The 15,047-nt window shown below is 42.6% G+C and overlaps 1 protein-coding gene across 8 annotated transcripts in view; it reads left to right on the top strand.

Moving 5' to 3' along the window:
* Positions 1-14,743, top strand: part of TIAM1 (TIAM Rac1 associated GEF 1) — a 189,374-nt gene extending 174,631 nt beyond the window's left edge. For 6 of the 8 annotated variants that reach the window (XM_074858166.1, XM_074858168.1, XM_074858164.1 and 3 more), the window contains 9 exons: positions 1,295-1,403; positions 3,512-3,691; positions 3,819-3,937; positions 5,725-5,833; positions 7,386-7,444; positions 8,401-8,503; positions 9,247-9,334; positions 10,187-10,359; positions 12,327-14,743. In XM_074858166.1, coding sequence (XP_074714267.1) covers positions 1,295-1,403; positions 3,512-3,691; positions 3,819-3,937; positions 5,725-5,833; positions 7,386-7,444; positions 8,401-8,503; positions 9,247-9,334; positions 10,187-10,359; positions 12,327-12,811 — 1,425 coding nt within the window. In that variant the 3' untranslated portion in view covers positions 12,812-14,743. Of the gene's footprint in view, positions 1-1,294; positions 1,404-3,511; positions 3,692-3,818; positions 3,938-5,724; positions 5,834-7,385; positions 7,445-8,400; positions 8,504-9,246; positions 9,335-10,186 lie in introns of all 8 variants that reach the window. The other 2 variants (XR_012627473.1, XM_074858169.1) reach the window with 2 other exon arrangements.
* The last annotated feature ends 304 nt before the right edge of the window (positions 14,744-15,047 follow it).

Raw genomic sequence — 15,047 nt, 5'->3', positions numbered from 1 at the left:
AATTGAATTCTCTATTTGGGCTTTTGATGCATAGCGGAACTATATGGCAAATACTTCCAACTACCATCAGATGTGCATCAAAGATAGAAATGGAAACTAAAGATATATAAACTTCATTTAAAAAAAAAAAAAAAGGAAAATGTGGAAACAAATTTTGTTTTATTTCTGATGCAGTCAGGCACTGGATATATGGCAAGTAGCTAATACAGTGTTTTGTCTTTGGGGAATGTTACTCTTGCTTTGAGCACTCACCTTGGTAGAGGACAGGATGTCTTGATGAATAATAATAATTCCACTGGGATTACTCTTCAGCTACCACAGAGTCCTGGAAGAACTACTGAAAGAATTTGTCTTTTTGTGCACGTGTGGCTTTGCCATCAGGTGCTTGTTTAAAATAAGCATCAGTCATGAACACTACCCTCTCATAACTAGAACACAGCTTTTGTTTTGTAGAAAATGTTCTCTTAATGGAGAGCACAGGCACACTTCTTTTAGTGGAGTGTGACCACTGTGCTCTGAGAGGAGTGTGAAAGAAGCCTCCCTTTGGAAAGAGCTCTTGTCTTCTGAGTGCTGCTGCTTCCACCTCTTTCCATAACAAGTACACGAACTTCACCTTCAGTTCTGTCCTATGGGCATAGTCTGAAATCAGTGTGCAAAATGGGACTTCAGGGCTTCGTGGTTTCAGTTCTGCAGTTTGCTTCTCTCTGCTGACTGTAGGCAAGCTGCCTATGTGTTGTCTCACCCCCCCAACACCACGTTGTCTTGTTCCTAAGTGGGTAGTGGAGCAAATGCTTGACTGTGGCATAGACATCTTAGGGAAAGATTGTGCTTGGCCATTAGCACAAACTCATTTTCAAGTGAGTGAAGACCTTGGTGTGTTTGTGCAGAGGGATAATAGCCTTGCTTGCAGCTCCTTGGTGTCTTGACCCATTGCAAAGTCAGATACATCCAGTCCTCTGTGTGGCCTCTGGTCGTTACTTAGATCAATAAGGTTTTAAGCTCAGGCATTTAAATATAATTCTGGAGCTGTGAACTTAGTTCCCTCTATAGTCAGTGGTGTCTCCAGATCATCCTAACTGGAACTTGGCTAATGGTCTTGATCACATAGCCTGAATCCAGATACCAAGGCTAGGCCTGTTTCTTGCTAGGTGGTGTGAGGGCACTCTAAAAATGCAGTGTCCTGTCAACCAAAAGCTAGATGGAAACTTCGGGTGACCTGGCAGAAGAGAAAAACTGGCTCTCATGTGTTTTTTTTTCCTAATGCTATTTTTTTCTTTTTTTTTTTAAATCCTAGAAAGTGTTGTTTTCCTTGGGTGGATCCTTTCTTTACTATGCTGACCGGTTCAAGCTGTACAGTGCCTTCTGTGCCAGCCACACAAAAGTCCCCAAAGTACTGGTGAAAGGTAAGAGGCGTGTGCTGGACTAACAGACCTGAGCATGCAGAGAGAGAGATGTTGTGGTGACATGTGGGTTTGGGCTGGCACAGGTGGTCCTTGTAAATGATGAGAGGTGGCCACTGAACCCCAAATCATGCAGGGCAAGTTGTGGCAGAGGAATGAGGGCACATACATGCCTGGTTGCTCTCCAGGAGCCTTTACAGTAGGGAAGTAAGTCCATCTGGCCTGAGTGGCTCGCAGAGAGCTCTGTGCCATGGGTGTTCTTGGACCACCATCGATGTAATGATACTTGAGTAGCTCATTACAAGAGGTCATTCACCTCACATGTAGTTTTTCTCCCCATGCTTAATTTATTCTCCCCTGACATGTTCAGTTTCTTTTCAGTCATGTGGGGCGTGGAAAGATTTCATAAATGGGCAATGTGATGTGCGCTAATGGATCACTGTGTACTTTGGAACCAGGAGTGGTGATGCTTGTAATGACCTCTGGATCCTCCTAGAGTTTGTGCTGTGAATCCTTGCTAGTGGCAATCCCACTGAAGCTCCAGCCAATGTGGTTGAACTCTGACAGCCACTAGGAAAGAATCAGCCTGGGAGAATGTTTTCTGGAAGCAGTCTAAATATTTTAACTGCACCATGCTCTCTCCTCTATTCTTCTTCTCACCTTCATTCCAATTTGCCTGAGAAGTTTCTATGTATGAATTCCTAGTAGAAGTTGGCTTGCTGAGATGGAGATAAATTAACTGTGGTCTGGCTTCTAAATGCTCATGGGCCTCCTTCCCTTGGAGTGATGTTTTTTCCCCTGTGAACGTGTTAATCTTTTAGAGTTAGCAGTCCTTCATGCAATTTATTTTTGGCCAAGACATTAAATAAACAAATGCTTCCAGTTGTAGGAGCAGTGCCATTAAGGGAGGAGCTCTTACTTTTCAAAGAACATCTGGATGCCTGACAATCAAAAGTTTTGGGTTTTTTTTTCCTGTGCACATTTCTTTTTATTTATACTTGTAAACTCTTATTTACTATGCTGCAAAGAATACTTGGCAGCTCTGTGGAACACATGAATAAATGATTTGTTTCTAGTCACATCCATGCTTTCTTTCAGCATTATTCTGTTAGTCCTTAATGTTAAGGCTGTAGACTAGGTAGATTTGGTTGTTTTGTTTTGCTTTTTCATTGCTGACTGTATTTATAAATGAGAAATGGTTGTGCTTGAATTACCACAGAAACAGAACTTAAAATTTTATTGCAGTGATAAATCTCTTAAAAAGCCTGCGAGTGTATTTCAAGTGTAATTTGGTGTCCTCAGCTGAGGTGCAGGTGGCTTTTGGATTTGAAACTGAAGTTGCTTTGTTGAAGTCAGGTGACTGCCTGCAAAAAACCCACACAACCTAGGCAGAGGATACAGCTCTAATAAAAGCAATTGTGTGGAGTTGTTCCTGCACTGAATAACTTGTATGTCTAAAAATGCCACCTTCTCTGTATTTCCCTCCCTGGAAAAATTTATGTTCTAGCAGAGGGAGCAACAGAGAAAATGGTATTTTTATAAATTCAGTAGCAGTGAGGTAGAAAAGATGGTAGCAATCAGGTGTCCAGTCTGCCTGTGCTTCCTAAATATGGTGCGTTATCATAATTTACTGCTCCCTGCCTCCTTACTAGCTCTTGATTGTTGTTGTTTAGTATTGCGTTTTAAGTTCTAATGAGGTAACAATAACCAGACTTGCCAACATTATAAAGGTGTATGAGACTAGACTCATGAGTAGTCACTTCTTACAGATATCCAATTTGAGCCTTTTCTTAAAAGAAACAGATAATGAAAACAATTTATGCTGCTCTAAAATAGTTGCAAGGCCAGAAATAGTGTGGGTAGTGAGATTAAAAACTGCGCATATTGGTACAGTAGGTGGGTGCCTGTTGTTAAATCATAAAGAGCATATCTGTGGCAAAGGTCAGTAACTCAAAACCTGAAGTGCATATATCTAATACTGTAGACCTGATAAATCTGCACTTCTTTGCAAAATGTCTCTGGATAAATTAACTTAAAGCTGGAAAAGTCACTTTATCATGGCAGCTGTTATGATTTTTGATTTATCCAATCACTTCATTTTACTCTTCCAGCCAAGACGGACACTGCTTTCAAGGCATTTCTGGATGCTCAGAATCCCCGACGACAGCACTCCTCCACCCTGGAGTCTTACCTCATCAAACCCATCCAGCGGATACTGAAGTACCCTCTCCTGCTGAAGGAGCTCTTTGCTCTGACTGATGTAGACAGTGAAGAACATTATCACCTTGATGGTAAGGAGCTACCCTACGTTGCTCTTCCCTGTTTAACCTCTGGTCTGGAACACTCTGCCTCCCACTTCCTCTCAGAGGCTTAAAAATACCTTTTGTCTCTTCCCCTATCTCTTTGTCTTTCTTCTAGTGGCCATAAAAACAATGAACAAAGTTGCCAGCCACATTAATGAAATGCAGAAAATCCATGAAGAATATGGGGCAGTGTTTGACCAGCTCATAGCAGAACAAACAGGGGAGAAAAAAGAGGTAACAGATAATCAAATTTAAGAGAAAAAGGCTGTTATTTTGGTGCCTGTAGCATGAATGTTAAATTGTATCAAATATTTACCTTGTCATTTGTACCGTGTCATTTAAGCGGGTCCTGGTGCAAACAGGTAAATCCCAATCCAATTCAAGAACGGCTTTTCCATGTATGGTTCACTGACTGGAACCGATGTAAAGAACTAGTGGGTTAATTCACCTTCAGTGTTGTGGTTGGGTCAAAATCGGATCCCAACCTGCAGTTCACTATTTTGATATCCATGTCTTGGCTCTCCTCATTCCATGTAATCTTGCTCCACCAGTCTGAGTGGACTGGCATGCTGAGGCAAGTCTGTACTAAGATCTTTAATCCCTTTAAAGAGCTAAAAATGTGAGGTGTGGTGTGTGAGAAACTGCTGTTTCTCTTTTAGAAAGTGTTAGTGGGCTTGATATGTGAGAGCGCCTTGGGCTTTGGTGTAGATGTCTCATATGGCGCATATGCAAACACTTGAAGATCCAGCGTGGCTCAGTCGGCTGACCATCTCAAAAACCTGTGGCAGGTGTCTTGAAGTTTCAGACTGAGACCTGGACTCTCTGTTTACTGCTAAAACGTAGGTCTGCATTCCAGCAGTGCAGTGAAGGAGAGTGGTGGGGAGTAAGGGGGGAATGGAGTAAGGTCAGGGAGGCTCAAGGAAGAGGTGGAGACATGCTAAAGGGCTGATGGGGGCAGTGATGTGGGTGAAGGCTGCAGAGAGGCATGACTGTATGAGTAATGGTGATGGGGTTTTGCCAACAGCCAGAATGAAGAACAAATATAAGAGGCATTGAGCTACAAGGCAAAAGAGGTCTGGGATTGAGTAGTGTTGAGGAAGCTTTAGGTGTGAGAGCTGGATAGCAGCAGCGGGGAGGGAGGATCAGATGGTCGGTAGAGGGCAGAGACTAGGGTTGCTGCTGGCAAGCAGTGGTGGAGGGAACGTGTGAGGACATTTGTTGGGGAGAGCAATTGTGGTTTGGTGTTAATCTCGGAGAGGAGACAGTAAACACCTATCTTAGTGTTGCTCTTGTTATGGGGGAGACTTCAGCTTGTTGTGCTGATGGTATCTGTGGCATCCTTTGGCAAAAGTCTGACTTCACTAAGAGGAGGGTGGAGGAATGGGATAACATGGCCTCTGGATGAGGATAGCCCTTAATTTGTCACTCTGGAAGACTGTAAATCAAAGTGAAAGATATGGTTGCTGCAGTATTAGTGGGCATCTCCCAACAGTTGTTATGAACTCCTTTATTAGCCCATTTCCAGAAATGTGGTTTCCACAGATGAGCCTTTGGGCAAAATCAAGAGCCACAGCAACCGTGGGGAGGAAGTGGTTTGACCGCTTCACATGATGAGGTCTCTAAACTTTACCCCAAACCATGTGTGTGTGATGGGGGCTGTGCTTAAATGTTCAAACAAAATAGAAAGAAACTGATAGGGAGAAAAATGGACAAAGGAGAAAAAAATGCAAGGAAGACAGCATCTTTTCTTCCCTGACTTCACACCAGATTATGAGAGCCTGACTCGATGACTTCTAATTCATGCTCACCAATTAAGGATTTACATGCATCTATTGCTAACTGTTACAGCCTGTCTGCGCATGCTTTCAGTCATCTGATTAAATACTCCAAAAGCTAGCTTGTAGGGCTTTTTTTCTTTGTTTAGGAATAAACTTCAAGTAAGTTTTCTTGAATGGAAATTCAAGTAAGCTTTCTTGAAGTGATTACACATTGTGTCTTTGTGCATGTATTTGTGTTGGCAGGTTGCAGACCTTTCGATGGGGGACTTGCTCTTGCATAACACAGTGATATGGCTGAATCCACCCGCCTCACTAGGGAAATGGAAGAAGGAACCTGAGCTGGCAGCATTTGGTTTGTATCCTAGTAATTTTATTTCAGATGCCTAAAAGACTGTCAACTGTGCCTTAACAGATGTTTGTTTGAAGGTAGTTGAGTACTGCCTTCTGCAAGGTTGACTGGAACTTAAAACCATTATTTGTCTCTTTGCTGCCACGGTCAAATTATGTTCTGTGTTGATCTAAAACTGGTGAAGAATTTGGAGGTGACTGCTGTAATAGTGCAAGAGTTTCTTAAACCCATATCCAAGGGTATGAATTGAGAGCTATATAGAAAGGTATTTGTCTTTGAAAAGATACAGTTCGGTAGCCTGACTGATGCCAAGTAACTCTACCTCACATCCTGTAGAATGGGTTGGGGGCTTTCAGAGGCTTTGCCTTTTTTCTCTGTCCCTTTTGCCAGAAAGAACTTGTATATCTAAGCTTTAAAAAGTGCTTAAAAGCTAAGCCAGAACTCCCAGTGATTTGCTTTGGAGTGGTCTGTCTCCTCGGAGTAGTCTATCTTGGGTGGCCAAACTAGAAATTGAAACTGCTGTTGGCATAGATCTCAAGGTCTTTCCACTGCATTGGAGTATGGTCCCTTGGAAAGGTACATGATCGCTTATGTTGGCTAAATCATGTCTCTCTTACTTTCAGAATTATATCAAGTAATGCAGAGTGTGCTAGGTTTTCTTTATTTGTTCCTAAATTTCTTTACACGCAGTGTCCTTTTTCCTTGTTTCTAGAAAGCGATACTGATTAGGAAGCCAATGATTTTTATTTTTGATTTATACCAAACAAATAATGAATGAAGACTCTTTCAGCTTTGCTCTGGAAGAGCATATAAAAATTGACTGCTTTCCTGTAAGTTGGGAAAGCACCTGGTCATACCCTGAAGCCAAGGGGCCCCATGAAAGCTGCTAGGAATGTGCAGCAACTCTTAATTACTCCAAAAAGCTTTAAATTGGTTTCATAAAATGTCCAAAATTAAATGTTCATGCAATTCAATCCTAAAACAAAGGGTGTGTTTGAGGCCTGAAGAAAGAGATCACAGGGAAAACTGGAGTCTTGAAAGACAATTTCCAGCTCCATGTGGATGCTATGTGGCAAAAGAGGAATCGGATTACACCTCTGCCTGCCAGTGCTGCTCACTTTTTAATTCAGCATAGACCTGTGTCCCACCTGGGAGGTGTTCACAGTCTGTCCAAGCGCAGACTCATCTGCTTGACTGTCTGTGCGTAGCTGGGTGCTGCTCATTTGTCTGAGGTGAACTTAGCCAGGGGGATTAAAGTTCTCTAAATTTTTGTATAGAACTGTTGCTGCTTGAATAGTTGTTCCAATAACTGGTGACTTACACTCTTGAGTTTTGAGTGACTTTGAAGTAACCTGGTTTTGTGTACTAAAAGTGGTTCAGCTTTGTTTTTTTGGGAAGAATATGCAAGAGAGCTGGTAGGTTTACTCCTGCCTTCCCTCCCTGACTCAAGTGACAGCTGTCTGAGGAGTTGAAAGGTCTATGTGCTTGGGCATAGAGGAGACCTGTTCCTAACCTTACTGACTCCATGGCTTTTGTTTCTGACTTTCTCCTCTAGTGTTCAAAACTGCTGTGGTCCTTGTATACAAGGATGGTTCCAAACAGAAGAAGAAACTTGTAAGTTGCATGGACTATTTTGGTGATGCTGTGTGCATTTGTGGTGCTGCAATCAAGATTTGCTTTCTATAAAGCTGTGATGCTAGAGTGTGCTTTTGCATACATGATTCTTGTTCTCCGCCACACAACGGAGGTTTTGAGCAATGCTGAGTAGCCTGCTGTTTGGCGCAGCGCTCTGCAAGCATTCATTTAGTTTATCCTTTGCTCTCTGCTGGACTAGTTGTTCCTGTGGCCTGCCACATCCCTTCCATGCTGTGGAGTGGACTTTCATGAAACGAGGTGTTGCCTTGAATGCCTCTCTGGTGTTTGGCTCTTTGATCAGTTAGTGTATGTGAATCAAATACGAGAGCTGATGCCTGTCAGCTTTCCTAATGAAACGCAATGTCCTTGCTTCAGTTCTGGCTGTTGCATGCCACTGAGCAAGTGCTGACTGCTCTTAGCTAAATTAGGTGTGCCTACAGTATGTATCAGGGGATCCTACTGGAGTTTGGGATTAAAAGTTAAAGTTAAGCTTGACAGTAAACGTATGCCTTGCTACAGTAGGGAACACAGTTTAAAGTATTAGAGAAAACTTTTTGATTCCCACCTGATATAAACCATAGTGTGATTTGAAATGCTTGTGTGGTTATCCAACTAACTTTGGAATGACTAAGGCAAAACTTACGCATGTTTCTAAGTGTATGTGCACTTGGAGGAGAGAATGCAGCATTGGTCTCAAATGGCTTTTGAAGGCATTGATAATAGTTGATTGGTCTAATGGTTGCTTTTGTCTAGAATTTAGCAAAACCTTCATAAATAGTCACATCAGTGATGCTGGTTACTAAGATGTTGTAGTGAGAGAACAGGAATTGCAGCAAGTCTCTAGCTGGACATTCTCCATGCAAAGCAGAGGAGACTTCTGTGTCTGACTATCCCAAGGTGTCTCATTTCCTAACGGTATTTTGAAATTCTTCCAGGGAGGATCACATAGAGCTTCAATTTATGAAGACTGGGATCCGTTCCGCTTTCGCCACATGATACCTTTAGAAGCACTGCAGGTTCGAGCATTGGCAAGTGCAGGTAATGTTCCCACTGCATGAATTTGGCAGGGTTCTTAATGTTCGGCCTGGGGGCATTCACTGACCAATGTTTGTCCTTAGTACACGTGTATGCAGCTTCTAGAGCCTGAGCAAGGAACCCACAACCTCAACATCCGTAATAGCCCTGGAGAGAAACGAAGGGGCAGAAGCTCCAGTTGTGTGTATCTAGCTTGTCAGTACTTCTCTGAAGGCAGTCAGGGTTCTGGAAAAACAGGACAAAATTGTTGTTGACTCTGGTTTGCTCTGTTCCTCTTCTGGAGACTAGAAGGAAATCTTGCAGCTGTGAGACAACAGAGCGAGTGAATTTTTGTCCTTGTCATTGATAACTTCATGTAAAGCTTATTATATTAAAAAATTCAAAATTTTAAACAATTTTCTCCCTTTCTAATGCATAAGTGAAAGTGGAAAGAACATAGGAGGTAGCTGTAAAATATGAAGTATTCTGTGGAATACCTGAAAAGCTGAGGGGGAGGTTTCATATTTTTATGGAACTGAGTGAGTGCGTATAAAATACTACTAGATTTTGGTGAGTTTAAGTGTCTGTTGTTTCATTAGTCAGTTGCCCACTGCTGTCTTTCAGCCATGAGTTAATATTATTTACAGTGCATTATCTGTCATCCTGGATGGTCTTAAACCATTTTTTCAGGATTACAGAATAAATACTTTGATTGGGGTTAAATATGAGAAACTGTTGTATGAAGTGCTGCTTGCTTTTGGCTTTAGATGCAGAGACCAATTCTGTATGTGAGATTGTCCATGTTAAATCTGAGTCTGAAGGCAGGCCAGAAAGAACGTTTCACCTTTGCTGTAGGTAAGTGTGTTTCCATATTTTCAATGGCAGCTACATCTCTGGTTCTCAGCTTGCCTGTGCCTTTCCTTTCAGGCAATCTGGGAATAGCCAGTAGGGGAAGGGGGGAGAGGGTGTTAAAACCTTACTTCTGGCAGGCAGAATTTTGTAAAATTTATTTAAAAAAAGGCATATATTTGATCAGCTTTGCAGCTTCATGGAAATATCATTATTACAGTTTTCCTTTCACAGCTAAATTCCAGCATTGGATCTTTATGTTAGGTAGCTGCTTGTGTGTCTTGTTCAGCTGGTACATTCATGCCACGAAGTTCCAACCTCTGCTCTTAGGGCGTTGCCCTTTCTTTAAGTAAACCTTGTCCATCTTTGTTGTGGTGGTTGCTCTGATGTGTTTTAGAGTTCACATAAGAACTTGGTACACAAATTCACCAGGGTCTAACGGAGCTGATACCAAGCCAATTCCTACTACTAGGTAGTAGAGAGTTGCAGGACTTCTGCTTGGTGTGTGTTTACAGGGGACAAACCTAAGATTTAATTAGCCAGCATAGGTCAACTTGATGTTTATCGGACAAAGAGAAGTGCATGGTTGGTATTGGAGGAAAAGGAAGCCTCAAGACGGCTAAATGTTTCGTTAATGAACTGTGTATTTGTTTCCTTGGATGTCCATTGCAATGATTATAGATTCACCTTTGCTTTGAAAATACTGTATTAAATTGAATCTTCTCTGGGGGAAGTGCATGCCAGTCAGTTTGCACTGCCTTAAATTACAGAACTGGTCATTATTTATCACATTTACAGCGAGCTTTTAGCAGTTCCCAAGAGATAACGCTGCCTTTTGTATTCTCGCCTATTTTTCAGTTCACCAGAACACAGGAAGGACTTTCTGAAGGCAGTGCACTCGATTCTGCGGGATAAACACAGAAGACAGCTTCTTAAAACTGAAAGTTTGCCCTCATCCCAGCAATATGTTCCTTTTGGTGGAAAAAGATTGTGTGCTCTAAAAGGTGCAAGGCCAGCCATGAACAGGGCAGGTACTGTAGGGCTACAGACTTTCAAGATCCCAGTAACCCCAGCACCATTGTAGGACATGTGGTGGTGTCTGTTACTTGTATATTAGGATTAGCATTCTCTCCTGTGTATGTAAAAACTGCTGATTTTCCATGCTTCACCTCCTTGAGAGCCTTAAATTGCCTCTATTTACCTTGCTTTGCACTCAAGGCTCAGCTTTAGAGCAGTCCTTCTGGCATGGAAGGAAGAAATGGGATTCCTGTTAATACTGATTGGCTGTGCACTTTAATCTGGAAATGGGTTTCAGCTGAACAAAGCAGAAGCCTGCTGCATATTTCTTAAAAGCATGTACAGAATTTTGAGCAAACCCTAGCACTTTTAAACTAAAATGCACAAGAAAAATCAGCTCCCCCGAGTGAGTGGCTTGGTTTGAAGAGATAGTTCATATGTCCTCCATTTTAGCCTTTTCAGCTCTATTGCTAAAGGGCGTGTGCTTCTGCTTCTCACACTTTGGGAAGCATGCACTTGATACTATTATTTTTGTAATGGCCTGTCCTAAACCATGAATTTTCCTTTTCAGTTGACTTCAGGCAAAAGCAATGAGAAAATCCCAGGGAAAAGCAGGTTTTCATTTTCAGAACACTAGATGATGGAGGGAAGAAATACTTGCTTCCAACTGAAAAGTACACGGCACCGCTGCGTGTTTTGTTCTGGTCTGTTATTTATTTTTTTTTTTCTGCTCATTAGATCCAGCAATGTAGACAACCAGGCTTTCTGTTCCTCTTCTGTAATGGGCAGGCCAGACCAATAACATTCGCAGCATGGCTTCTCACTCGGGGTGTTGCTAGCCATCTGCCTCAGAGACACTTAAAATCGTAAGAAAGAAGAGTCAAAGGTGGGCCAAAATGCAACTGTTTTACCACAGTGCTTCTTCAGTCAGCCTGTGGGGCTAATCTACTGCAGATGCCAAACTTCTTTCAGTTTGACTCTTTGGTGCATTTGCATGATGAATTCTGCAGAGATTAAAATCTCCTCTTAGAGTACAGACCTCTTGCTACAGTTAAAATTTGCAACTGCTGAGCTGTTGTACTTAACGCATGTTTTGAGGCTCAGGGATATTCAAATATGACCCCGCCCCCAAGCTAGAGTTTAGTAAATACATACTGAAGTGCTAACTTGCTGTTTAGTGGAGGGGGACAAACTATAACCTTGGAGTTCACCTGCTTGCCATGGAGCTACGTGTGTGTGCACGTAAAGCGCTGGAATACCTGCAGGTCCTTCAGCTGCAGGATTTGTCCCCTGCTTTGCCTCACAAGCCTCTTATGAAGATGTTTCAACACAGAAGATGTGAATTTGCTAATTGGGCCAGTTGCAAAAGCTAGTAGACCAGCTGATGCTGAGTAAGGAACTTCTGAAAGTTTTTCTGGATTTGGGGTTTTCTTTTTTTCTTTTTCCCCCAGTAGGGAGGGAGCAGGGAAGGGAGTAGCAGAGCCTGGACAGGAAACTTACTTCCCCATAAATAACACAACAATTACAGCATCTTCAGCACCGAGGTAGCTACTTGGAAACCTATAGTGTTGCTCTTACCTGAGACAAAGCAATTTCCCTTACCAAGGCGTAAGGCTAGTTGGTTTTCATGGTGTGCTGACAGCAGGGCACTGCGTGTGAGAAGCTGAGCTGAACAGATACACTTTGTGCTGGCTGGCTGGCTGCCTACCGCTTAGGAGGAACAGTAATTGTGGGCCATTATCCCAACTGTGGATCTGAGTAGCAGAAACTCCTTTTTCAGCTGGAGAGAAACCTGTGCTGAGGAGCTGAGTGAAGTGTGACTTGCCTGCAGGGAGGATGCTGAATGACTAGGTCATTTGTGGGAGTCTGCCTGCTTTGTGCCTAGCGGTGTTAAATAAAGGGCCCCTGGAAGACTAACTTTTTTAAGAGAGTTGTACTGTGTGTAAAAAGCCTGTGGGGTTTTATCTTTGTGTGTGCGCAGTGTCAGCCCCAAGCAAGTCTCTTGGGAGGAGGAGGCGGCGGCTGGCCCGAAACAGGTTTACCATTGACTCAGATGCCGTCTACACGAGCAGCCCTGAAAAAGAGCCCCAGCAGCCCACGCACAGTGGGGACACTGACCGCTGGGTAGAGGAACAGTTTGACCTTGCTCAGTATGAGGAGCAGGAGGACATCAAGGAAACGGACATCCTCAGCGATGACGATGAGTACTGCGAGGCCGTCAGAGGTGCCGTGGCTGACCGAGACCTTCGGGAGCGGCTGCAGGCGGCCTCCATCACGAGCAGCCAGCCGTGCCGGGGGGACCACCCACGCCCAGCCATGGACACGCACGCCTCCAGGATGACCCAGCTAAAGAAGCAGACGGCCTTATCTGGCATCAACGGCGACGTGGAGGGCCACAGCGAGGAGGTCATCTGGGTTAGGCGTGAAGACTTTGTCCCCAGCAGGAAACTGAACACGGAGCTCTAAACCAGTCCCCTTCCCTGCCTGGATGCGTAGGTCTCCCTGTCCCGCCCTCCATCCCTCCCTCTCGCCCCCGCACACCGCGGAGAGCTGATCCCGATAGATTGCACACTTGCACACACCATTTCGGCAGCTGAATTGGTCCGAAGCCATGCGGCCTCACTTTAGGCAACTGTAAAATGCTCAAAACCTGGAACGGAATAAGCTTAAGGTCCTGTCTTACGTTACCAAGGGCTTTCACACGATGTTATTTATTCTAAAATAATCAGGGGCTGAAATTAAGTATGGGGAGAATATCATCACTGGAAAACAAATTACTCTGGATGTCTTAACCTACGTACAGCGAACTAGCTTAAACAATAGCACAACGAACAGAGAGTTTTATAGCCGCAAATTGTCAGTCGTAGGTTCATCTCCTTAATGAGGAAACTGCCTTTTTAACGTGTACAGTTGCAGCATTCTTATTACTTTTCCCTCTTTAAATGTAAGAGAATATACGTGTATTTTAGGAATGTGTGAGGAAAGGTTTGGGATTTATGTTGTGTTAAGTCCTCTTGGTCTGTGACTGGTCTAACTTAATGTCAATGTTGGAAGCTCTAGTTTTACATAATGTTATAAAGATGCCAAACTCTTTTAAAAGAGATCCAAATTTAAACACTTGAAGAAATATTTTTTTGTATTTTACCTGAGATGCAGGGGCACAAAGGATAAGAGTTTTACAGCATTAGCGTAGCTCCACGTCTAGGGTACGAGGCTAGCTTTTTGCAGAGGGTTAGGAATGGTGGTTTTTATATTAATATGAACTGGAAACTCTTATTTAGGTATGACTTCAGGAAAAGGATTATTGTATATGTTTGAGACTGGAGTTTTGTTAGATAATAAAAAGAATAAAGTAAAATTACATGGCTGAATTGTAGTGGACCAAACTGATCCATGGTGTAACCTCGCTGGAGCCAGTGTAGCAACATCACAGATCTGTTTAGTCCACTCTCTCTGGCAGAGTTTGGGCTTAGGGGACAGGGAATTCATGGCCAAAAAACTGACCTCATCCACTCTCCTACTGTGGGTGAAACTAGTGTATTTTAATTCCTTTATAAAAGCTTTTCCACTGCAATAGAGTATGAACAAGTTCTACACAAGCAAACCTCTTTAACATTTTAAATCTTTTATTTAAACATCTAAAACAGGGTAAAATGTGACTAAAATCTTGTGGTTTTTAAGTAGACTTCCAAATACGAAACACATAATAGCACTTTTTTTTAAGATTTATATAGCTTTTCCCATTGCAGTTTCACCTGTAGGAAAAAAGGAAGATTATATGAAATTTTCTTTTTTTTTTGTTGGTATCTATTGATGTTTGATACATTAGTAGGTACTTTGAAAACCTGAAATTTTATAATAGCTTTAGGATTATATTTTATAAAATCCACTCTGACTATATTTTAAAGCATAACAAAAATTATTCCCCCCAAAATTCCATCACTGTCTTTGTGTCCCAGCTAGCATTCTCCCCTTGCCCGCCCCCCCTTTCTGGTTTCTGGTGCACTATACTTGATCTTATGAAAGCTTTCTCTATTAACTTTTTGCTATCTTCTGATTTCTTTTCGTAAAAGCTTTAGAAAGGTTTCTATACCCTTTGTATTATCACATCATTGTTTTATATCATCTACCTGTCAGTTGTGTCCCAGCGTATTAGAGAAGCGGAGGTTTTAGCTGTCCTGTGCTGTACCCAGCGGAATACAGTCAGCGCTGAAATACTGGAAGGCTGGTACTAGGAAGGTACCGTTGTTCTTGTACATAATGTCATGACATGTCTATGTCAAAGGTTCTTATATATTTCTTTTATAAGCTGAAAGAAGGTCTATTTTTATGTTTTTAGTTCTATGAATGGAACGTTGTAAATGCCTGTCAGAAATAAAATACTGGAAAAAAATACAAGAGAGTGGTATGTGTATGTGTGTGCTCCGAGACAGGTGCTTCTCTGAGTAGAGGCAAGCAAGGAAGCAAGTCCTACAGTAGATGAAGCTGTTGGGATCACTCTCCTGGCTTTAATAATCTGTAAGGAGTGTCCTTAATAGTAAAGGTTTCCACCGTTAGCAGTGTGTGCCCTGTGTCATGTGAGCTGAATGGGTTCAGTGTGTCTTGGCTCTGCTTTTGGTGGGATCTGAGTTCTGGGGTAAATAACAGCTCCTTTGGCCAGCATGTGCTGAGCTTCAGCCTGTCCCATGTGAAAGGCTGGGGC

Source organism: Strix uralensis, chromosome 2 (genome assembly GCF_047716275.1).
Source record: "Strix uralensis isolate ZFMK-TIS-50842 chromosome 2, bStrUra1, whole genome shotgun sequence".
Taxonomy (NCBI): domain Eukaryota; kingdom Metazoa; phylum Chordata; class Aves; order Strigiformes; family Strigidae; genus Strix; species Strix uralensis.
The sequence above is the reverse complement of the archived record's forward strand: the minus strand, read 5'-3'. Positions and strand labels throughout refer to the sequence as shown.